Below are 25,601 nucleotides of genomic sequence, written 5' to 3'. Positions count from 1 at the left end.
AGAAGGTTGCAGTAATCTACCAACTAATCTCTTTGCCTCCTCTGGTCATTATTCTATATACTGGGAGGGGAACTAATATGGAACATCTATTAAGTGCTAAGCACCTCATCCTTACAGCAACCTTATGCAGTAATATCAGCATGATTTTATAAAAATGAACAGAGCCAAGAGATTTGAACATAGGTCTGACTCTAAAGCCTGTTCCCTTTCCACACCTCCAAATTACCAGGTAACCATAAAACATCATTTTCCACACACCATCTTGCTCAAAAAAACCTTCAATCACAACCACTCCCATTTCCCTTCAGAACATAACCCAAATTCATTTTCCTAGGGTTTACAGTCTTAGACTATTTCCCTACATCCCAGAACTTTCCTATGGGAACCCTGTGCTTCAGAGAAACAGATCTACTGCCCCAGCCATGTCTTGTACACCCTCATCTTCGTACCTGACATCATGCCCTCTCCATTCCCCTTCCCTTGTCTGAATCTGGCCTTTCCTTCAAGGCTTAGCTAGAGTTGCCGCCACCCAACCCCTAATGCCTGTTCTGACTTCTCCAGTCCCCCATCAATCCTCCTGTGATCCCTGGAGCACCTGTCTGTGTGCTTTTTGACACTTGGTGTTTGCCACTCTGTGTTTCTTTGTACTTATGTTTTCTCACCAAGCTGTAAACATCTACACTTCAGGGAATCAGCCTCTTTTTTTTTTTTTTTTTTTTTTTTGTATCCCAAGTAGCCCAGAGCCCTACATATATATAGAAAGTGTTCAATAAATATGGGTTGTTCTGGATGAAAGATGATCTTCCCAACTGGTTGATGTCTCTCCCTCTGTGGGTGAGAGAATGAGCTTCACCTTAATTTCACCTAATGTCTCCAGGGCTACCCCCCTGAAATGCTCCTCGGGTTTATTCTTTAGTTTCTCACCCTCCCTGCCCTCCCTTCTCCACTGCCACCCTCTCAGACCCTCTCCTCCAGGGCTATTTCTTCAGCTCATTCCCTCCAACCTCACCATTACCCCAGGGCAGCTCCTCATTCCCCTCCCCCAGGCCCAGACCCCCTCCTGCAGTGTCCCGCCTCATACCCTCTCCCCCAGGACTATGCCTTTGGCTTCGGACCCCCAACCCCGGATATCCTCTCCCAGAGCCGCGGCGTGGTTCTATTTCTAGGATTATTTATTTAGCCTCTTCCCCCTCCCCCTGGGCTGCCACTCAGGCCCCCCTCCTCCAGTTCCACCCCTTTGGACCCTGCCTCCAGAGCGGTTCTTTTGGCCTCTGCGACTCCCACCCCAGCGTCGTTCCTCGGCCAGTGTCTCCGGGCTGGCCCGGAGCCGCCGGCTCCGCGGGTCCCGCCTGGGTGCTGCCCCCGCGCCCCTGGCCGCCCCCCGCCGGGGCGCGGCGCGCGGAGGCGGGGGCGCGCGGGCTGCCGAGGCGGCGGCGGCGGCGGCGGCGAAGACAGGCGGGCCGGGCGCGTGTCCGCGGCGCGGTGACTCGGCGGCTCCGCAGCGGCTGCAGCGGGAGGACCCGGCCGGAGCCGCCGCCGCCGCCGCCGCCGCCATCGCAGCCGGGCGGCCGGGCCCCGCCGCCGGGATGCCGAAGAGCCGGGGCGGCCGCGCCGCGCCGGGGCTGCCGCCGCCGCCGGGCCTGGCCCCGCGCTGGAGCCTCTGGCGGGCCCCGGAGCGGCTGCTGCTGCTGCTGCCCGCGCTCTGCTGCCTCCCGGGCGCCGCGCGGGCGGCGGCGGCGGCGGCGGCGGCGGGGGCCGGGGACCGGGCGGCGCGGGCGGCCGAGGCGGAGGCACCCTTCGCCGGGCAGGTGGGGCTGGCGCGCCGGGCCGGGGCGCGGGCTCGGGACCTCCGGGCAGGGCGGGGGGCGGCGCCGGGGCCGGGCCTGGGCCGGGCCGCGCCGGCCGCCCGGGGCGCGGAGGTGGCGCGCCGGGGGTCCGCGCCGGGGGTCCGGGCTAGCGGCCCAGGGCGGGGGCTGGGAAGGGCCGCGCCAGGCCTGCGGGGGCCCGGAGCCGCTTCAGCACCGCGGACAGCGGCAGCGGGCGGGGGCGGAGCGGGAGGGTCGGAACTGTGGCGGTGCGGCGTGTGGCCTGCCTGCCTATGTGTGAGGGAAGCCGTACAACGCCTGGGAGTAAATAGTAAGCGCAGCCAGTCTGTTGTGGTTTGGGAGAAGAACCCGAGGGTGTTCAAGCTGGAGACGAGAGGACAGGGCGGGGGGGAGCGGGGGGCGGGGAGGGCGGCGGGGGGACGGGGGAAGGACTCGATCACTGTCTTCGTATCTGAAGGGCTGTCACGTGGAGGAAGGACGGCCTTGCTCTGTGTGGCCCCGCAGGCCAGAACTAGGGCCAACGGGGGTGGGGGTAAGGGTCGCAAGAAGGCGAATTTCGCTCAACATGAGAAGAAGTTTGTAACAATCGGAGCTGCTCAACCAGCTCGGGAGGCAGTGAGCTGCTCATCGCAGAGATGTGCAAGCAAAAGCTCCAGGAGGGGACTGGATGGATGCATGCATAATACCTGCCTGGATACAAGCATAATAATAACAATAATGCCAGCTAGCATCGACTGAGCACTCACTACGTGCCAGGCCTGGTGCTGAGTTTTATGTGAATTATCGCGTTTAATCCTCGTTACTACGCTGCAAGATAATTGTAATTATTTTCCTCATTTTACAGATGAGGATACAGACTCAGAGAACTAAGTAACTTGCCCAAGATCACACAGCTAGTGAGTAATGGAGTTGGGATTCTAACCTAGGCAGGCTGACTCTAGTCTCCACATATTTAACCATGATACTATCCTATGTCACACAAGGGGGGGCGGGGGGCAGTTGGACTAGGTAATATCTCTGGTCTCTTCCAACCTACAGGTCTGCAATTCTGATAAGTGACGTTGAGACAGTGTTGTTGTTGTTGTTGTTTTTTGCTGAGGAATATCAGAGTGATCGCCTCACTTATCGTAAGAGATGGAGTGTGATTGTTGAAGCAGTCTATTTGTTCAGAAGAATCTGCCAGAACAGGAATTCTTAATTGGGCATGGGACTCAGGGAGTCTGAAATCTTGTGTAAAATTGTGTTTGTATGTGCAAATGGGTTTTTCTTGGAGAGAATCCCTAGATTTCTTCAGACTCTCAAAGGGGTACATGATCGCCCGCAAATTAGGGTGTGTAGAAAGTCTCTAGTCCTGCTGGTAGTTTTCTTCCAAATGCCTTATAATTGCTGTTGACTTTTAGTGAAAACTTTCCCTAGCTTGTTTGTGTTTTCAGCTTTATTTCATCTCAAAGTAATGCATTTCATGAGTTTACACCCTATAAAAAGTAGGATTCCTTTAGTCTTCCTGAGTGCACAGGGTGAGGCGGAAAGACCCTAGCCTGGGATTTAGGAGGCCTGGGCTTCTAATCCTACCTTGGCTCCTGGTGGCTTCTGTGACCTTGGGCTATTTCCTTGCCCTCTCTAAGCCTGAATTTTACCATCTCTAATACAAAGAGATAGGGCTGAATGATCTCAACTCTGAAACCCTTTTATTCCTATGATATTTCAAGCATTAAGAGGAGGCTTTTTGGTTGAATATGTTAGGATTGGAGAGAAGGTAATGCTACCCACTCCTTATCTTTATCAGTTTTATAGGCTTTGATTATTCCACCTCTCTTAGCCTTTGTCTTTTCATACTTGTTTCCCCCTTATAATAGGCCACCTCTAGAATAGTCACATTAATCCTCACAAATCATTTTAATTACCCTTTTCTATATATCCTTGGGCCCTAACTTTCAATGGATGTCAACCTGACCATTCTCCCCAAATATGGGACCTTGTCATCTTACACAAAGGAGGATGATTTCCTCTTTGATTTTTAGGTCCCTTCCTGCTTCTGCTTATCTCTTTGTCAGGCTTCCTGATCCCAACACATTAGGACACTGCCTTTAGGAAACAATCCGCAGTAGCTCCCCAATCCCTTTCCTGGGTCAAAACTGATAGCCTGGAACACAACACCCTATCTGTGCATTATTCTTACCAGAGTACATTGTTACCTTACATTTCCCACGTTGACATTTATCTGCCATTTTGTATCCCACTCAGTACCTTCCTTTAGCTCTCTCTTTCTCTCTCCTTTGGCAGAGCATGTCCCTACCTGAAAGGGCTTAATATGACCTGCAGTCCTGAAATTTTCACTTTGCTCTACTTCTTCTGGATCACTGATAAAAAATTTAAATCAGACAGGTCCCAGCATGGTCTCTTGGGGCCCCCTGCATTCTTAATCTCCTTTCATTTAGAGATGTGACCAGCTCCATCTATTTATTTATTTCCACCTATTTATTTATTGCCTTCTATTGTTTACTTCCTTCTACCGTTTTCTATCTCTGAGTTCTCAGGCCCTCATCACCCTCAATTCCATGGTGTCTCCATTTTCCATTTCTAATATATTGTCCAAAACTTTCTGAAAGATAATTATATCCACTCCTTCTGTGAACAATTTGCACACTATTATCCCCTCATTGAATCCTAGTGGATCACGTGGTTGAAACCTTATAGAAATATTGCTGCTTTTCAGCGAGAAGATAACGTTGCTTAGTCCTCTCTCTGTCTTTTAAGGCCTCTGCAGTCTGACTCCACCCTACCGCCTCACTAGAAGCTGCCTTTCCCCCTGCTCATCCATACACATCCTTACTCCAGACAAGCTTGTTTCTCCTTTATCCTAAGATAAGCTCCCCATGTTTCCCTGGACATTTACACATGCTGTACCTCCCCCCATCCATCTGCCTCCTTTCTTAAAGTTCCAGCTCAAGCCCTGCCTCTATAGGAAACTCCCTGACTTCTCTAGGCATTTATTTCTCTCTTCTCAGAGGAGCACTTTGAGGCAGCTCCAGCCAGTTTGTCATTTAATTTTTTTTTTTAATACTTAAACATTATTTTCGGGAAAAGGGTTGTGGTTCTTAGGCAGGGCCTTCCCCAACCAAAGTGCTTTATGTTTTTAGATCCAGCACAATCCTCAACTCTCAATGCTCATTGTTAATTACTCAGAAAGCATCCAATGATTCTTCTCTTCATCCTTTAGGCCAAAAAGTTACATGCATCTGAAATAGACACTCACGGGCATGCGGTCTTAAGGTGCCTTCTAAAACCCTTCTTAGGAATAAAACTCATTGCCTACCTGTACTTCCTTTAATGAAAATAGAGGCTATTCCGCTTGTCAGTGGTTCCACAATGACACCCTTGAGTTCTTTCATAACTCTTTAGGTAGGCTGTCATCAAATGGTAGTGATATACAATAGAGAGGAAACTATCCTATTCTGGATTATTATAATAGCCTTTTAGCTAATCTCCTCCACTTTCAGGTATATCCCACTCCAGTCGTTGAAAGAGGTAGTTTTAGAGCAAATAAATGTAAATTATAATTGTACCAGAGAGATTAATCTTAGAGATTAAACCTAGCCTTATGATATGGTATAGTTTAGACTCAAAATCAGAGGAAGCAGTTCTTAATAGACTGCAGCCAATGACTCCTCAGGACCTAGCACAGTGCCTGGCACATTCTAGATACTTGATAAATATTTTAAAATTGATTGTATTATCTGTGTCCCCCACCAACTTCTTTCATAGTGCTTGGTATGCAAAAGTCCGTACCTTTTTTGAAGAAAAATCAATGTATGCTAGAGGTTTAAAGGTCTGGGGAAGCACCAAAGGGGGAGGAGATGGGGTTGGGGAAGTTAGGGAATGTTCTAGGAAGAAGGTTGGTATCGAAGATGAACCTTTGAGGGAGGAAACGGACAAAGAACGTTGAGTGGGGCAGTCCAGAGAGAAGGAAAACATTAACCAAGGATCCACACATGTGCAGGGCGTATTTAGGAAATGGTAGAGGATTTGATGTGCCTGAGGCCTTGAATTATTGTTATTTCCAGTAAGAGTGTTTGAGAAGAGGCTGGAAAGGGAGGCTGAGAGCAGACTGTGAAATTGGCTTTTGTCCAAAGACTGAGAGGAGTCATGAAAGGTTTCTGAGCAGAGAAGTGACCTGCTCAGATTCTCAGAGCCTTGTTGAGGGGGTGGAGGCACCGAGGCCTGTCCTGAGTTGTCCTGGGAGCTGGCTGCTGCCCCGGGCGCTTTTAGCTTTCTTCGCACAACTCAGGTCTGTATACCTGTTCTAGTGTGTGGATCAAAGTTGTGCACCCCAGCTCTGGCCCTCCCCAGCTGAGAAATTCTGAAACAAATCATTTGGTTTCACTGGCCCTCAGGATCAATTTCCTTCAAGTCCTTCCCTGATTTTTCTTCATCATTACTCCATGCATTCATTTTAAAGGGCAACTTGGAACTAGGCTTTGATGATCTATAGGATAACAGCAAAGCCACATTTATAAAAGATAATATTTTCTCAAAAATCAGAAACGTTGTTATAACAAAGTAGGTAGAGAAAAGCAAGGCATAGTTATTAACAACTCTGTTAGCAATAATTTTTAAAATTTATTTATTTTTTTTGCTACACCGGGTCTTAGTTGCAGCACGTGGGATCTGTAGTTGTGGCACATGGGATGTTTGTTGCAGCACGCGGACTCTCGGTTGTGGCATGCATGCAGGACCTAATTCCCCAACAAGGGATGGAACCTGGGCCCCCTGCACTGGGAGCGCAGAGTCTTACCCACTGGACCACCAGGGAGGTCCCAGCAACAATAATTTCAAAACTCACTTCTGTACCACAAACACTCACATGCACACCATTCTCTGTGCCCCAAAAGCACTGGGCCAGAAAGAGCCCTCCTTCAGCTGGTCTTCCTCTCACCTGCCTCAGTAGAATCAACCACCAGCCCAGCACTTCCACCTCCTGAACAGATCTTCCCTGTGGCCGCTTCTCTCCACCACTGTTGCCTCTACTTTAGTCTAAACTTCCATCCTGTCTCACCTGGATTCCAGAAACTTCCCACCTGATCCGCCTCTCTTGCCTGCCTCTAATCCTTCTTCCCACGGCAGCCAGAGTGACCTTTTAAAAATAAATCTAGGTGCTCTGTGACGACCTAGATGGGTGGGATGGGGGGGGCGGTGGGAGGGAGGTCCAAGAGGGAGGGGATGTGTGTATGCGTATGGCTGATTCACTTCACTGTGTGGCAGAAACTAACACAACATTGTAAGGCAATTTTACTCCAGTAAAAAATAAATAAATAAATAAATTTAAATAAATAAATAAATCTACGCAGGGGCCAGTTATATCTGAAGCAAATATGGCAAAAGCCAAGATTTAACAAAGCCGGTTGGTGATTATCCAAGGGTTTTTTAAAAATTATTTTTATGCCTTTCTGAATGCTTATAATATTTAATTTTTAAACAAAAAAATCTGGTTTGTGACTCCCACTCTCACCTTGCTTAAAATGGCTTTTAAGGTAAAGGCTAAACTAATATTACAATACTATGGCCACTTCTCAATTTTTATTACGGAAAAATTTCAAACACACACAAAAGTAGAACAAATAGTGTCGTAAGCCCCTTGTACCCAGCACCCCCTCAGGTTGCTTAATCAGGCCTCTGAGCCCCTGCATCACCGAGTCCTCCCCACCTCTCTGCTCCCTTTTATACCAGCTTCTCAGTCAACTCCAGCTGCCCTGGCCTTCTTTCTCTTTTCCTAATAGGTAGGCTCCTTCCCATCTCAGGAATTCAATAAGCTCTCCTTTTCCTGGGGCACTCATTATTTGACCTTCACCTTCACCTCTTCTGCTCATACACAGGTCTCAGCTGAGATGTCACATCCTCTGGGAGGCCATCCCTGACGTCACAGCCTAGAGCTCCTATCACACACTTTCTTTCCCAGCACCTTCTCCTTTTCCTTCACTTATCACCGTTGGAATGAAACATTTCGTCTTTCCATGTTTCCCTCCCCCTCCAGGCTGTAAGCTCCAAGAGGAAGAGTTCAGTAGGAGTGACAGGCATGGAAACCACTATTGATAATGTACTATGAAAGATGCTGTAAGTAAGGGGTGCATATGGGAGCACAGAGGAAGTCCATTTAACCTTGGATAGTCCTCCCAGGTGAGGTGACATTCAAGTTGCATTTCAAAGGAAATTTATCTATTAGTTCATCCGGGAGAGGCCAGTATCCACGTGGGAAAAGGCTTCTAGGGAGAGGGAATGAAAAAAGGCAGAGAGGAAGGAACTTGCAGGATGTGTTCAGGCAACACAAGTAGATCAGTAGCTAGAGGAGGGGGCACTTGGGGTAGGGAATAGAAGGGTGGGGCATACAAGTCAGAGGGTAAGGCTAGAAAGGTGCATTGGCATCAGACTGTGAGGCTTGCTGAGTGCCATGCTGAGGAGCTTAGACTTTAAGACTGGCCGTGAGGATCAGCTCCACACTCAATCCAATTAAGCTAAAGTAATAGAACTTTATATAATTACTTAGAGGTTATCTACTTCAGCTATCTGCCTATTTCAGTTGAGAAACTAAGGCCTGACCACGGTCTTTGTCTTCCTTCTTCCCTTTTCTAAACTCATCAATAAGTTAAGCCCCATCGGACAGAAGATGATGGCAGATTTGCAGGAAGGCACTGGAAAGGGCAAGGAAGACTAAGGCGCCTTGCTTCTCAGAGAGTGAATGTGCACATGGCTACCCTCCTGGCCTTAGGAGGAAGCCTCCCCAGAATTGGGAAACTCAGACATCCCAGTGTCTGGCTGATCCAAAACCCGAAATGTGCCACCTCCCTGGGCATGGTGATTGTCTGGCTTGTGGTGGCCTCCTGGGAGTGGGCCAAGGACACTGTGCAGAGCGCCAGGGAATTCCCGCTGGTGCACTTTCCACCCACTCGAGGGATGGTGGCAGCCAAGAGGCAATGCCGTGCCATTAAGGTGTTTGTCAAGAAGCTAAGTTGGGCTTTGTGGGCGATCCTGAGGGCCCTTTTTAGACTGGCTGTGAGTGGGAAAAGAAGAAAATTTTTAAAAGACACAGCCTTTGGAGGCAAACCAGAGCTAGCGTGGAGGGTGTAGCATGGCAGAGAGAACCATCCCTGGGAGGCAGGGACACTAGCCTCCATTTTCAGCTCCTCCACCAACTTGCTCTGTGACCTTGGATAAGTCATTTCTCCCTGAGTTTTATTTTTCTCTTCTGCAAATTAAGCGTGTTAAATCAGATGATCCCTAAGTATTCGTTGATGAGTGCATTTTCTAGATACCTCCATGGTTAGGCCTTCACGTTTGAAGTTTTAAAAAATTAGTTATAACTCAGGTGGGTTCAGCGGCAAGGCTGGGACCTGAGTTCTGTGGGTGGAGGAGGAAGAGGGTTTTGGTGGCACAGGAGTTGGAGGGAACTGCCACATGATAAGGCTGGTCTCTGAGGAGTCACCGAAGGACACAGTGATTCGGTCCAGCAGTAATGACCAAAGGTGGTGGTCCACGTACTGCTGAAGAGTGTGGGAGAAAAATACAGACAATAACATTGTGAGAAAGCTTACTATGTGCCAGGATCTGCTAAATGCTTTACATTCATCTATTAGCTTCTTACTGCTACTGAAACAAATTACCACAAGCTTTGGGGCCTATAACAATACAAATTTATTTTCTTACAGTTCTGAAATTTATTAGTTCTTGTTTAATATTATCTTATAGTCTGAAGCTTGAAATGGGACTAAAGGGACTAAAATCAAGGTGTCAGCAGGGCTGCATTATTTCTTGAGGCTGCAGGGGAGAATTCGTACCTTGCCTTTTCCAGCTTCTAGAAGCCACCCGCATTCCTTGGCTTGTGGTCCCCTTTCGACAATGGCATGATATCTGCTTCTGTCTTGACGTCTCCATCTCTGACGCTGATGTCCTGCCTCCCTCTTATAAGGACCGTTGTGATTACACTGAGCCCACCTGGATGATCCAGGCTAATCTCCCCACCTGAAGATACTTAACTTAATCATACCTGTAAAGTCTCCTTTGCCATGTAAGGCAACATAGCAGGTTTTGGGAATTAGGATGTGGACATCTTTGAAGGGCCATGATTTTAGCTATTACTGAATCTTACTGAATCATCATCTTACTGAATCCTCCTAACAACCCTTCTTTTAATATCCTCTATGTAACGGATGAATAAAAATGATGGCTTAAAGAAGTTAGGTCATTTGCCCAAGGACACTCAGCTGGAAGGAGCAGAGTTAAGTAATATTTGGCATGTGGTGGCATCTTGGTCCCAAGTGACCTGTCTTTTCAGATACAACCTCACTCAGCTCCCGGGTGTGTAGGGACTAGAGTCTCACTCTCTGGAGGACACTGAGAACCAGGCAGGGAACCTGAGGTCCTGAGAAGCAGATTAGCGTCCTTACAATCTCAGTTTAGGACCTGAGTGCCAGCCAGGGAAACTGATGCCAAAACCCACTTGTAAGGGCTGGCCGAGGAGACAGGCGGGTGAAGGACCCAGGGATGAGAGCAGAGCCGAGGCACAGAGGGCAGGGGCTGGATCTTGAGCCAACTTTAATAGAAGGCTTTCCTAAATGGCAACATGCTTCCTGTCCTAGCAAATCAGAGGTGATACTGAACGTAACATGCCCATTCTTCATGGCACAGGGTCATCACCCCCAGCCGTCCTTACTGCGGTTCTCAAACTTTAGTAGGCAACAGAATCACTTTAGGTGCTCTCTTTTTAAAAACGCAGATTCCCAGTTCCCAGACTCAGAGGGTCTGATTTTGTAGGTCTAAATTCACGTTTGGGAATACGTACTTATAACAAGTTCATTGGATGATGTGACGCTGACAGCCCATGATGCACAAGGACTGCCCAGTGAGAAACACAGCCTCAGTGTTTGGGGCTGCAGTGCAGTGAGGGCTTTAGAGTTGTTTGTCACCTGTCAGGAAAATAACAGCCATTATTGTTGCTATCTTTTACTGAGCACTCAATACCACGTATTATGTTATTTAATCTTTACAACCACTCCATGGGGCACATGCTAAGGACATTATGCAGATGGAGCTTGATGTGAACAGTAGCGAGGCTGAATAATTTGCTGAGGTTGTGTAACAAGTAAATGGGAGAGTTAGGATTTGAGCCCAGCACGGTGTGTCTCCAGAGCGTGTACTCTTAACCATACCCTAAATGTCCTCTCAAGCTGCCTCGCTCCTCACCGCTCTCCACACCTCACTACCATTCATGTCCACCTGCTCAGATAAGGAAACCAGCTCTCCTTCTGAGCCCCATCCTAGGAGGCTATTGACTGAATGCCTAGTGCTTTCCCTAAATGCCTAGTGCAGAATTTAGGGTTGAAAGGACCCTTAGAGAATATTCAAGGCAGCCCTATATGGGAATCCCTTTGTAATAGTGGTTCTCAACATGGGACAATTTTGCCCACCGTCGAGGGAACTCTTTGGCCAATGGAGACATTTCTGGTTGTCACAGCTGAGGGGGTGGTGCTGTTGGCATCTTGTTGTAGAAGCCAGGGTTGCTGCTAAATGTCCTACGATGCACCAGACAGCCCTCCTACAACAGAATTATCTGGCCCAAAATACCAGTAGTGCCGGGGTTAAGAAACTCTGTTCTATAACAAATTTTGACCAGCAATCACTCATCCTCTCCCTGAGCACTTCAACTTGTTTTATTCAATAAAGAGGTATCTATGCTGGCCCCGTGCTAGGTGTGGGGATACAACAGTGAAGAAGACAAGACTATGGGCCCCGCCCTCGGCATTGTGTAGTCAAGGAGAGGAGACAAGCAACTCCATTGCAACACTGTGTGATAAGAATTGTGATAAGGAGAAGGATGGGTACTGACCAGGGATGTAGAAGGAACTCCTGAGTTAAGGGGTCAAGGAAGGCTTCCCCAGAGAAAGAGAGAGGAGCGTGATCTAGACAGAAGGAACTATGTATGTCAGGGTCTGGAAGAATTAGAACACACTAGAACACAGAGTGCTAGGTGGGGAGTGGTAAAAGAGGCTGCAGAGGTAGTCAGGGACCATATCATGAAGCCTCTTGGTTTTTTTAAAACCACTTTATTGAGGTATAATTGACATACAAAAAGCTTCACATATTTACTGCATACAACTTAATGAGTTTGGAGCTAAGTATACACCTGTGAAACCATCACCACAATCTATGCCATAAACAAATCCATCCCCTCCAAAAGTTTCCTCCTGCCCTCTGTATTTCTACCATCATCATCATTATCACCACCACCATCATCATCACCTTGTGCTAAGAACTTAAGGTCTGCCCTTTTAGCAAATGTTTTAAGTGTATAATACAGTATTGTTGACTATGGGCACTATGCTGTACAGTAGCTCTTCGGGACTTATTAATCTTGTGTAACTGAAATTTTGTACCCTTTGACTAATACCTCCCGTTTCCCCCTCCCTCAAAAGCTCTTGATGGGAAGACTTTGAAGCTGCCTCAGGGTATTCACACTTTCTGTTCCCTCTTCCTGGAACTCCCTCCCCTCCTTCAGGTCTCTTGCTCAGATGTGACTTCCTCAGAGACGTCCCCCGACCATTCTCAATACAAAAGTCCCATCACTCTCCATCTCCTTACCCTACTTTATTTTCATAGCACTTATTGCAACATGGTTCATCCACTAGACTGTAGCTAGAAAGTAAGGAGAGTGTTTTTGTTCGATGTTCTATCCCAGAGCCTAGCCCACAGTGCCTGGACATCGTAGTAGGTCCTCAATAAATACGTATTGAATGAATAGACAGAAACAGATTCGATGTTTAGGAGGTAGAGCCAATAGTTCTTTGGTAAAAGACAATGTGGATGAAGGAGAGCGGGGAGACATGTGTCATATGAAGTTTCTGGTTTGATAACTGGGTGGGGGGCGGTGCCGAAGCCTGGCGTAGGAATCACAGCAGAAGGGTATTGAGCTCACGGTGATCTGAGGTAAGGTACAGAAAGGAGTGTGAGCTATAGAAAGTCCTGCGAGGGGAAAGGGATGCCTGTCCAGTGGTCTGACAGTGTGAAATGCCTGGTTTCAGAGACAACTGGGTTTGAATCCTGCTACTTATTAGCTTTGTGGCTCTGGATGATTATTTAACCTCTCTGAACCTCAGTTTCTTCATCTGCAAAGTGGGATCATAATTCCTACCTTGTGGGGTCGTTGTAGTCTAGACTGCCTGGCACAGTGCCAGGTATGTAGTAGGAGTTCTAATAATAGTAGCTATATCCTTGTTACTATAATTAGAACATCTCTGTTAAAAAGTTGTTTATCTGAGTGAGTCAAGATCTATGTCCTGTGATCTCCTGTGCTGGTCTTAGCTTGGCCGTCTGCCAACCAGAATAAATCTTCATCCATAGCCCTTTGGCTTTTTGAAGACAGTCATGTCCCCTGCAGTCCTCCCTTCTCCAGCCTAAACATCCATCATCTTTCCTCGTGGGCTATGGTTCCTACGAATGACTCCCTCACTCTCCTGGCCACTCTCCCTTAGTCATGCTCTAGCTTGTCGCTGTCCCTCTAGAACTGGATTTGGACTTCCCATGCATGTTGAGGTCGATGCCTTGTTCCTGTTACTCACATTGTCACCCTAGATTATGACCTCAGCTGCCCAAACTCTTTGATCAAGATCTTTGATTCTTTCTTTCTCATTCCAGCCCATGCTTCCAAATTTAACACCTTCCTGCCTGTCCCTTCTTTGTAGACTTCGCCTCTGGCCTTTCTGACGTTACCTTCAGACCCACTGGATTCCTGACCAAACACCAGATCCTAATCATTCCCCTGCTCCTTCTCCAGGCCTGTACAGTCTGGTTTGGGCTCACACCCAACCAGATGCAATGCTCCTGAACACCCCCAGGAGACGCTGTTTTGACCGATCCATCTCTCTCCTCCCCCATGGCCATCTCTGTTTTCCAAGAGCAAACAGCAGCACACCAGTTGATCTGCTACTTGCCGCCTCCATTGACACTTCTAATCTCACCACCGCCTCTGCTGTCTGCCGCTCTCTTCCCTCTTCGGGCCACTTTTTTTCTCCTTGTTATTCTCCGCTCTCTCCTTTGCCTGCCACTGCAGCTAAACGTCTCAGCTTCGGCTTCTCGGGAATCAAAATCCCGCCTTCTGGCCAGCGGACCAATCACGCGGTGTTGTTGGTAATCTCTCCATCTTCGGTTCAGCCCAGCTATTTTGGTCCCTGCTCGCACTCTGAGACCTTTCTCACTTTCCTCTGGGTTTACACCTTTTTCAGCACTTAAAGGGTGACAGACATCTTAGAGTTGGTTAACTGAGCTGTAAAGGTTAGAATTCTCACACGGCTGGTGATTGATTAATGGATCCAGGTGTAAAAAGATGAAAGGTAGGTCATTCTGTTTAAAACTGAATGGGGCTTTTTTTTTCCTTTAGTGGATTTTATCTTTTTTCAAATGGGACAATGGAGCCTCTTGCCTCATCAGGCAAAGAAGTCAAACCACAAAAGATTGAATTTCAGCAAACGGTTTTTTCAGTCCCTAATAGATACCAAGGATTGTGTTTGGTGCTTTCATGTGTATTACTCATTAAACCTTCCCAAGATGAAATCCCTTCGTTGGTACCCAGACAGTACGTCCTAGACCAACTGTTTGTTCACTCATTCATTCCTTCCTTCACTCACTCATTCATTCAGTGATTATTTATTATGCCAGGCACTGTGCTAAGTACTGTAGCAGATATAAAAATAAATATGACAGTCTCTGCTCCTTGGGAACTCAATCTAGTGGGGAAAACATATCAACCAACAGGTGTGATACACCGTGGTAGTTACGTTTAGAGCAACGTTTAGAGAAGTAAGCACTGCAGGAGTAAAGAGGGTGCCCCCTAGCTCTGCCAGGGAGAGTTAAGGAAGGTTTTCCAAAGGAGGTGACATTTCAGCTAGATTTTGAAGGACGAGTTTGCTAACATGCATAAAGAGAATGGGCTCTGTTGGCAGCAGGAACAGCCTGGAAGTGTGAAAGGGCAGGGAATGTTCTGGACTTGGGACGACTGGAGTGTAGAAGACTTCCTTCAACATCAGGAGCTTCTGCTCAGAGAAGTCAGAGGATTGCCTGGGTCACAGAGCAGGTGAATGGCAGAGACAGGGTTAAACAGCAGAAGTTGGAACTGTCTGGTCCCTAATGCATAGTCCTTAGCCTCCCACCCTGTAACACAAACACACACACACACACACACACACACACACACACACACTCACACACAGGTGAGGTCCAGTCTCAATGCCCTGTTCCCTGGCTTAGAGCTGTCATTTGACCAGCTCCTCCCCCTCCCATTTTCCCCTCTTAGGGGTCTGCCCCTGAGCTCCCAGTGAACTTGGGAGGGAAGCAGAACCCAGAGAAGGCTGATCCACTCCAGTGTTTGGCCCTGAACTAGACACTTGCCTAAGACCTGAGTCCTTAGATCCTAACTCCTGACACTGCTGAGAACTTCGTAATGGATCCTGATTGGCTTTGAGATGCTCCTTGCTTGAGTATCCAAAAAAAGGATCTGGGTAAACCAGGTTGCCCTTTACAGAGGAAGAGCTATTTCCAATTCCCCAAAGCTTTAGAAGGCTGAAGAGAGTTTATGCCAAAAATTCCCTGTTCTCTATCTCCCACCATACCTAGTAATGAGGGCAGGAGGGAAGAAGATCCTTAAATTCCATACTAGCTTGGAGGTAGGTGCTCAAAAAATACTCGGTCGGTTGACTGGTTTGTCAGAATTATCTGTCGAAAGTTCCCAGCCATTTCCCAAATGCTGTAATTCATCCTAATTGGATTTTAAGAGAACTAACTGAGTCCACAGATAGGGAGGAATTGGATTTTAGTTTGTACCACACCTCTTTTTGGAAGGGTTTGAGGCAGTTTACAGAGTGAAGCAATGTTTTTAAGTAAGATTTTTAAGGATGAAAAATAACTTGGTGGTTGGAAAGATGAAAAAAGTAATAGCTACTTCCAAGCATCACCGTGTTCAACACTTATGCTATGAATTTGACTGAAAGATTTCTGGCAGAAAGGCCAAAAATGGAAAACCACTGGGTTACCCAGTGTGCATTTTCTGAAACCAGAAAGCATGCAGAATCTCCTGTAGGGAAACCATTTTCCTCAAGCTAAAGCTTGATAGAAAGTGATTTTGTTTGGTCCCAATAAAGCTGAGTGACAGGGCGAAGAGAGCAATTCAAGTCAGCTGTCATCTCTCTGCATGCAGTGTTCCCAGTGCTGTGTGAGAGACGGTCATGCCCATAGGTCACCCGAGAGCAGGTAGACTTGACTGTGACAGATGCAGTACCCTCCATAGACCCACGAGGACTGGCTCTTGGTCCAGGGGGAGGGCAGGATGACTAGATTTCAAAAGGCAGGGAAGGAGTCAAAGACCATGTTTTCCACGTTGATTTTACAGAAGGTAACAGAGACACCATCCAAAGGGATAACAAACGAATCACTTTTGAGTGCTTATATGTCAGGTACATTTGATCATTTCATCTTAACAGCAATCCTGTGGAGGAAGGTCATTGTTTACATTTTACAAAGAAGGAAACTGAAGCTCAGTTTGTCCAAAGTCACACAGCTGACAAGTGGTGAAGCCGGGATTCCATCTCAGGACTGTGTGCCTCTTTCCCACTATACCGCCCTGTTTATTCAACCCAACAATTCTTCATTGAAGTTTCCGTAAAGAAAGAACGGAATGTGGCATGCTGGCTGGGAGGGGCTGAGGAATACGGTGCAGGAACTTAATGCTTTGATGACATAACTGACCTGGGAATAGAAACTGGAGCTGGATGAATGGACAGGTAACTTGTCAGTTGCCCTATCATGTCCATTTCCAGATGTTTTACTTGAGCTTTTTGGCTGATCCGAGACCACAGTCAAGTCACAAGTGATTCTCTGTAAGTTGCCCACTTTGTGAACAGATAATTAATGGCAAATCATCTCTCCCCACTCCCCTCCTTTCCAATCCTCTCCACTCATCACCACACTCCTCTCCCGCCAGTTCCAGCCATTTTAAATACCGCTCAGAATGTGCCATGCATCCCAACACCTCCAGGCAATTGCACATGCTGTATCCTTCACGACTTAGCTCCGCCTGGAAGCCTCCCCTGAGTTCCCCCTTGCTCCCCATCTCCACCCCTCCATGTGGATAAGACACCCCACCTTCGTTCTCCCATGGAACCCTCTACACACCTGATTTTTAGTGCTGTATTTTCATGATGGGTTTACTTGTTGGTCTGTGAGCTCCTTATTCATCGTTGTATCCCCAGAGCCGTGCACAGTGCCTAGCAGGTAGTCAGTACCCAGTAATGTTTGTTGAATGGAGACAATGATCAGCTACTTTGTCAGGCACTTCCTGGGCACCGGATATAGAGAGATGAGTAAAACACAGACCCTTCCCTGGAGGAACTCAGAGTCTAATACATAAAGTAATGATTAGAGCCCAATATTGTAAGAGCTATACCATCTGTAATAGGGGATTTAGGGAGCACAGAAGAGGAAGAAAATAACAGGCTGGAGAGTGAGACAAGTCTTTCAGAGGGAGTAATTTATGGACTGAACTTTAAAATAATGAAAGATTTTTGCCAAACTTAGAAATATGCCAGGCATAGGGACTTCCCTGATGGTGCAGTGGTTAAGAATCCTCCTGCCAATGCAGGGGACACGGGTTCAAGCCCTGGTCCGGGAAGATCCCACATGCTGCGGAGCAACTAAGCCTGTGTGCCACAACTACTGAGCCCGTGCTCTAGAGCCTGAGAGCCACAACTACTGAGCCCACATGCCACAACTACTGAAGCCCACGTGCCTAGAGCCCATGCTCCACAAGAGAAGCCACTGCAATGAGAAGCACGTGCACTGCAATGAAGAGTAGCCCCCGCTTGCCGCAACTAGAGAAAGCCTGCGTGCAGCAACGAAGACCAAACACAGCCATAAATAAATAAATAAAACATTTCTAAAAACTAAATTAAATGGTTACAATGGTCAATTTTAGAAAAAAAAAAAAAGAAATATGCCAGGCAGATGGGGGAGACATACAAAGGCATGAAAGAGATTCAAAGTTTGGGAAAGTGCAAGAAGTATTGAAATCCTGTGCCAAAATTTAGAATGAAAAACAGGTTTTGGATCTCAAACATGAAAGAGGTAAGGTTATCACTCTGTTGTGGATGTTTGAAGACTTTATTATTCTGACTATTTTGTTTTTGGGGTTTTTAAAAATATTTACTTATTTATGTATTTGGTTGGTTGAGTCTTAGTTGTGGCAGGCAGGCTCCTTAGTTGCGGCTCATGGGCTCCTTAGCTGCAGCAGGCAGACTCCTTAGTTGTGGCACGCAAACTCTTAGTTGTGGCATGCATGTGGGATCTATTTCCCAGACCAGGGATTGAACCCGGGCCCCCTGCATTGGGAGCACGGAGCCTTAACCACTGTGCCACCAGGGAAGTCCCATGACTCTTTTGTTTTTACTCAGTCAGATGGATTTCATCACAAGGCAGTAAAGATGTGATAGCCACCTGGGACGAAATAAATAATAACTTATTTATAGTTTCTGGTCTGCCTCCTTCCCAAAATGGTTTGATTTGACTTGTAACAGATGCATCCACAATAAGACTGTTCATATAGAAACAAGAAACAAAACTATAGATGAGAAGGACATAATACAGCTTCCTAAGATCTTTTTGCTTCATTAGCTTACTTGGTGTTCAAGATAATCCTCTAAGGATGAGCAGCAGGTCCTGTGTGGTTTAGAGACCAGCGTGTAGGTGTGCTCCTTACAGGACATGCTTGCGGATTCCATAGATATGTGGATATTTTCCCCACTTTCCAATCGGTGCCACAGATATTTCCTGGTGCTGTGATTTCTTCTGATTTCTTGTTTCCATCCCTCGTGCTTGTTGGTGGAAATAATCATCTTTACTTTGCTGTCCTTCAGATTCATTGTTTGTTTGAGCTTCTTCATCCAAGCTACTTTCAGACTCTCTTGCCCTTTTAAAGTTTTTCTCCTTCTTTAAAAAAAGACTCCATGCATAAAACTTAGAAAAACACAGAAAAAAGTCCCCCAAGATACTATAACAAAGGATATTCAAATTAATTCTTTTTTCACCAAAAACAATTTTGACATTATTTTAGACTTCCAGAAAAGTTTTCAAGAATAGGACAAAGAATTCCTGAATACGTTTCACCCACATTCCCCAACTCTTTTTTTTTTTTTTTTTCCCCAACTCTTAACATTTTACTACATTTGTTTTTTTTTTCTCCCTCTCTCTCCTCTCCCTCTCTTTCTCTCTATTTTTTCCCTGATTCTGTTGAAGAAAAAGTTGCAGACATTGTGCACCGTTATGTAAGCTGAAATACTTCAGCATGTATTCCCTAAAAACAAAGAATTCTCTTACATAACCATACTATTATTATGTTATGTGCGCCCTTCTAGGCTTTTTTCTATGCATATATTTGTGTACTCATATTTAAATTAAATAATACATTGTTTTGCTTATTTTGTTTATATTTATTTATAATGGCTTGCTCTTTTGGAGGGATTAGCAATAAAGACCGCAGATAATCTCATGCCTATTAATATTCTACAACATGATTCTTCAGCAGACTCTGCCTTTGGACACAATGGGTTTCTGGGTGGCATAGCGTTTTATCAGGCCAGTCTGCTTCCGAGAACAAACTGTTCTGGTGCTCTTGCATGTCTAGTCATATGTCAGTGGAAACCATGACAGGGTAGAGAGGCAGGGTACTAGAGAGCCTGGAATGCAATTTAATCTTTATTCTGCAGCCAGTAGAGATCCAGTGAAAGCTTTATAGCAGAAGAGTCAGCCAACAAGAGCTGGGCTTTCTGGAGGTTAATTTGACAGTGTCTGCAGGAGGGAATGAAGGAGGCAGGAATCAAAGGCTGAGTCCGTAAGTCCCTCCGGTAAAACGATCCCTGGTTTCAAGGGCAAATCTCCACCCAGGTAGAACAGAGCCTTCTCTCGCGTAATGCACCCTTTTCTTTTCACATGTCTTTCAGAACTGGTTAAAGTCATACGGCTATCTGCTGCCCTATGACTCACGGGCATCTGCGTTGCACTCAGGGAAGGCCTTACAGTCAGCAGTCGCCACTATGCAGCAGTTTTACGGGATCCCAGTCACCGGTGTGTTGGATCAGACAACAATCGAGTAAGATTTGCATAGGACATTGTGCCTTTGAACTTTCCAGACTTACATTTGGGTTCACATTTGTCATGGCCTCGTCTGTATACCATGCCCATCCTACCTTCTTATCTTTTACGCCTGCAGTGTCATCCTGGGAGGGAGTACCCCAAGGTGCCCTTTCCTATGTGAGCTGGGGATGTGCTCTGCCGTAAACTTGCTGTGTGACCTTGGACAAGACTCTTAACCCTTCTGGGCCTCAGTTTCCTTATCAGCACATTAAGGGGTTTGGTTATAGATGGTCTTAAATCTCCTCTGACCCTAATAACTTGTGGGTCTGTGAGTCATCCCTCTGGCATTCCTGAGATGTACACATCTCACTTGATACAGAGAACTCTAGAATAATAATGAGTTGGCAAGTCTTATTCCACTATTCCCATTTATCACGTATTTGCTGAATGCCTGCGTGTGCCAGGCACTGGGCTTGGTCCTTTGATCCCTGCCCTCCAGAGGCTCCCCATTTAGTGAAAGACACCATCATCTAGCTACACTGGTCTAGAACTCAGAAGGAAACACTGAGGTTCAGGGAGATACTTAGGAGGTAATGACAAGTAAGCCAAGCTACAGGGATGGTTTTATACTCAGGGAGAGGATAAAGAGGAGGGAGAGAAGAGTGCTGGGGATGGAACTCACAAAACAAGCCAAGAAGAAGCAACCTGAGAGGTGAAGGAAGCCCAGGGCGGGGATGCCATGGCCGTGAAGGGGGATGGTCAGCAGGGTCGGCTGCCATGGTGGTCAAACAGGAGACTGAAAGGCGTCTGCTGAGTTTAGTAACAAAGAGGCTGGCCGTTGAAACCTCCGTGGAGTGGTGGCAGGAAAGTCAGATTGCGGTGGGGAGAAGGGGAGGTGAGGAGTGGAGATGACAAAGGTAGGGACAACTTTCAAGAAGCTGATCAGTGGGAGTTTCCTGGTGGCCTAATGGTTAGGATTCTGGGGAACCACTGCCGTGGCCGGGGTTCAATCCCTGGTCGGAGCTAGAGAGGGATGAATTTTTGTTTGTTTAAGATGGGAGAGAGTTGAGTATGTTATATATATTTTTAAGGAATAGCCATGAAAGTTATTAAAGCTGTTTAAGAAAAGCCGTAGCTGCTACGAAGGCACGACCAAGAGCTGGAGTGAGTTTCCCAAGCAGTGGGGGAGGGGCAGGAGCCCGAGCTCAGGTGGAAAGAAGGAGCGGGGCTGGGGGAGGATGCGGGGAAGTCAGTGGGTGGAGAACAGGAAATCTAGCTAATTGTGGATCCAGGATCAATCCACCCCTTGGGTGAGTCACTCCTTGAGATAAGCATCTCTCTGGGCCTCATCTTGTTCATTTACAGGGGGGTGGGTGGGGGAAGTGTTGGATTTTTGACTCTTAAATTCTGGATTCCATTATTCTAAGCTTTTAAAGTTTAGTGAGTCTGGGTTTTTTTTGTTTTGTTTTGTTTTGTTTTGTTTTGTTTTTTGGCTGTGTCAGGTCTTAGTTGCGGCATATGGGATTTTTCGTTGTGGTGCGTGGGCTCAGTAGTTGCGGTGCGTGAGCTTAGTTGCCCTGCGACATGTGGGGTCTTAGTTCCCCGACCAGGGATCGAACCCGCGTCCCCTGCATTGGAAGGCAGATTCTATTTTTTTTTTTAATTAATTAATTTATTTTGTGGCTGCATTGGGTCTTCGTTGTTGCTGTGCACGGGCTTTCTCTAGTTGTGGCGAGCGGGGGCTACCCTTCGTTGCGGTGTGTGGGCTTCTCATTGTGGTGGCTTCTCTTGTTGTGGAGCACGGGGTCTAGGCACGCGGGCTTCAGTAGTTGTGGCACACAGGCTCAGTAGTTGTGGCTCACAGGCTTAGTTGCTCCGCAGCATGTGGGATCTCCCCGGACCAGGGCTCGAATCCGTGTCCCTTGCATTGGCAGGCAGATTCTTAACCACTGTGCCACCAGGGAAGTCCGAGTCTGGGGTTTTATGATACTAAAATTCTGTATGAACATTTTCTATTCCTCAGATTCTCTGATTGTGAGATTGTGAAATTCTGAGATAATACATTTGACCGCTCCTATGATGCTGTGAGTACAGTGGACTCCTTGGCCCCGTGGCCTCACGAGCCAGCTGGTCAAAAAGAGCCTGACCGCCTTTCAAAGCGGAGGTTATTTTGAGGGCTTTGTGCAGGCCTCATGGCAGCGCATCCCGGGGCAGGAGCACTGGTGTGTCTGCTGAGGCACCACCTGGCCTTGGGTTTCGCTCTGTTCCAGAAGCCGCAGGCCTGTTGGGCAGGCTTCAGAGAGTGGCAGGTGGCAGCAAGAGAAGGAGGCAGAGGGAAAGATCTGAGGGAGGAAGATGGCATTCCCCACTTGCCGCTCTGCCCCCAGCTCTTTGTAGGAAGGCGGGGGAACGCTGTTTTGGAGGCTTGGGAAGGAGGAAGGTGCTCGCACTTAATCCCAGACCCTATGCGGAGGGTGATTGCGGGTAGAACTTGGAGACCTTAGTTTTGGCTCCAGCTCTGTGACCTTGGGCAATCGCTGCCTCTCTCTGGGCCTGTTTCCTCCCTGGGGGCCCTTCCAGGTCTAGTTCAGCCTCCTGGAGGTGCCTCCTGGGTCTCTTCCCAGGGACTGTCAGTGAAAGGAAGCTAGATTAGCACTTTAAAGTATTATTTTTGAGCGCCTACCTTGGGAAATGTCACACATTATTCACTCCTTCATTCATTCAACAAACATAACCCAAACTTCCTCTAACCCAAACTTGTGCTAAGCACAGAAAAGAAAAGCCCCAGATTTTGTTTCTCAAATTGCATTAATTAACGAAGTCCCAGTCCTGCCTCACAGTTTGCTATAGTTTGCAAGTTACTCGATTTATCTCTGTACCTTTTCCCTCGTCTGTAAAATTGGGATCAATCATTTCTGATTACCTCACAGAGTTGTTTTGAGAATCAAATTTATTTTTTTAAAAAAAGAAAGTGAACACTGTGAAAATTATAAATGTTTATACCAATGCATGTTATTGTTATTATTTTGTCTTTTGTTATTGATTTCCGAGTGTGGACATTCTAGGTGATGTAAAGCATACAAAATGAGTAAGACCTGGTTAAGTCCCTCAAGGGGCTTTTAATATTTCGTTAAAATAGTCTCTGTCTCCTTTTCTCTCTATTGCCAAAGGCAACTGCTTTCAACACCTGCAAATGAGGCCAGACTGTTTTTCCCCCAGCATCTCAATCTACAGTTCAGTGAGCTGGTCATTAGGGCAGCACAGAGACATGAAATGCAAGGATGGCCCTTCCAATCAGCCATGATCTTTTAAATCTCCTATCCTGGCCCCTATTTTATATGCCCAATGAAGTCCCAGGCTCACTGTTCCCTAATGCAACTTAACCTGACAACAAAGAGTTATCAGGATTTACTTAGTTCCAAGCACAGGGCTAGCTTCTAAGGACACGATGATGAATACAAAACAGTTCCTGTCCTCAAAGAATTTACTATTTACTAGAGACAACAGACGAATAGATTTCAGATCACAATACAGTGTAGTTAAGTGCTGCAGATAATTACACTCCAAGTCCTACAGTTGTTCAGCCACTTTTTGAACACCTGGAGTGAAAGAGAATTTACTGTCTTCCAAGCTATGCCTTTCTACCATGGGATAGTTCTCATTCATTCATTCAACAAATCATTCTTGAACACCTTCTGAGTCAGGCACTGTGCTGGCACTGGGGATACAGGCAAGGTTCCTGTCCTTATGGAGTTAGAATCTGGTAAGAGAATCTGGTAAGAGCAGGATAAACAGACAGAGGTGGGATGGGGAGGGGGAGATTATTTTAGAGAGGGTGGCAGGGAAGTCCTCCTGGAAAGGGTGACATTTGAGCAGAGACCTTCATGAAGTAAGGGAACAAACCGTGTGAAGAAGAAGGGCATGGCAAGCAGAGGACACAGCAAATGCAAAACCCTGAAGTTGAATGATTTTAGCATGTTCAAGGCACAGCAGGGAGGCCACTGGAGCTGGAGCAGAGAGCCTGTGGGGAAGCAGGGGGTGCCGGTGTCGTCACACGTAGGTGGGGGCTAGATCGCGGATCACGCAGGGGCTGTGGGCCAAGGTGAGGAGTTTGGGTTTTATTCTAGGTGATTGGGGAAATCATTGGAAGGTTTTAAAGCAGGGAGTGATGTGATCTAATTTCACTTACAGAGCATTTCCGTGCGCATTCCCTCCTTGGAGGCTCCCCACAAGCTAAGACCAGCGAGAACTAGAATTCTCATGTTGCTGATGAGGAAACTGAGGTTCACATTGACTCAGTCGCTCGCCCGGGCTCCTATGATTAGCGATGAAGCTGGAACTAGCAAGCCCGTGTCTTCTGACTCCCAGTCTCTTACGCAGCAGCGCTTCTTCATATTCAGTTAGGAGTGAATGAAGTGATGAATCGAGCAGTCGATCATGTTCCTTTCGGGGACCCCATCAGAGCCAGGGGACCAGAGTCTAGGTTAAGCGTGCACGTTGCCATTCAGCCTGGGACCAGGGAGCTGCAGTGCCTTCCTAGAGTGTCCAGGGACCACAGTGTTGGTGTGTTTGTGTGTCCTCTCTCTGCCCAGGTGGATGAAGAAACCCCGATGTGGTGTCCCTGATCACCCGCACTTGAGCCGAAGGCGGAGAAACAAGCGCTATGCCCTGACGGGACAGAAGTGGCGGCAGAAGCATATCACCTACAGGTGCCTCAACTCCCTCTCCTCCTCCTTGGCTTTGGCTCCACCCTCACTCTGATTTTTCCTGGCCTGAGTTTCTGAGGCTCACACTGTAGGTGGGTCTGTGATCAGGGCCAGGCTCTGAGACCCCATGACTTTGTTCTCCTTGTAGCATCCAGAGGATGCTATGTCTCCAGCTTCAGGTTTATTTGGTCCTTTAGGGGCTCATGAGTTATGCTCTGTTCAGATTCCTAGAGTTTTTAGTTACGGAAAGTGGGGTATGTTCGGTAACTTTCACCTGGGATAAAGAACCATGGCTGAACTCATCCTCCCTACCACTGCTTGCCAAACCCCACTCCCTCTGATCTGAATCCCTTCCCCACTTAGCCTGATTGATGGACTTCAGCCAAGATTCCCAGCACAGAGTTCCAGTTGTTTCTTAAGGAGCATAAAAAGCTGGGAACTGAATTGCAACAGTTGTCATCCCTTGACTGTCTGGGCAAAGCAGGACCAGGCTCTAAGTCAGCCCAGTGACCAAGGGCAGGGATGATGGAACCCATCGCAGCAGATGCAGACATCAGGATTCAGATGGTGTGGGGTCAGGGCCAGGCATCGGGCAGGCTCAGCTGGGCCCTGTTTGGCACCTCTCACGTCGCTGATTCCATCTCAGGTGGATCCCTGGGTTCAGGAGTAGGATCTGAGACAGAGATCCTTTGGGTTGAGCTAAGGACTCTCCTGCTCACAAGCTGTAGAGACCAGAACAGGATTTTTTCAGAAATCTGACAAGAGGAGGAAACTTAAGAAGAATCTGGGTTAGTAACTGGATAGACTTAGAGTCTCCTGAAGAGTAGAGTTAGAAGTGGCTTCTAACCCAATTCTAACCTTAACTTCTATCACGCAACCTCTCTGGGCTTCAGTTTCCTTACCTGTA

At 47.2% G+C, this 25,601-nt stretch overlaps 1 protein-coding gene across 2 annotated transcripts in view; it reads left to right on the top strand.

Moving 5' to 3' along the window:
• The first annotated feature begins 1,586 nt into the window (after window positions 1–1,586).
• MMP24 (matrix metallopeptidase 24) overlaps window positions 1,587–25,601 on the top strand; it is a 41,386-nt gene continuing 17,371 nt past the window's right edge. The window contains exons 1-3 of one of the 2 annotated variants that reach the window (XM_059896404.1): window positions 1,587–1,808; window positions 19,856–20,004; window positions 24,581–24,697. In XM_059896404.1, coding sequence (XP_059752387.1) covers window positions 1,587–1,808; window positions 19,856–20,004; window positions 24,581–24,697 — 488 coding nt within the window. Of the gene's footprint in view, window positions 1,809–17,842; window positions 17,861–19,855; window positions 20,005–24,580; window positions 24,698–25,601 lie in introns of those variants that run through there. The other variant, XM_059896405.1, reaches the window with a different exon arrangement.

The sequence above is a fragment of the Balaenoptera ricei genome, chromosome 15 (assembly GCF_028023285.1).
Source record: "Balaenoptera ricei isolate mBalRic1 chromosome 15, mBalRic1.hap2, whole genome shotgun sequence".
In the NCBI taxonomy this organism is placed as follows: Eukaryota; Metazoa; Chordata; class Mammalia; order Artiodactyla; family Balaenopteridae; genus Balaenoptera; species Balaenoptera ricei.
Note: the sequence above shows the minus strand (reverse complement) of the source record. Positions and strands in the feature narration are given on the sequence as shown.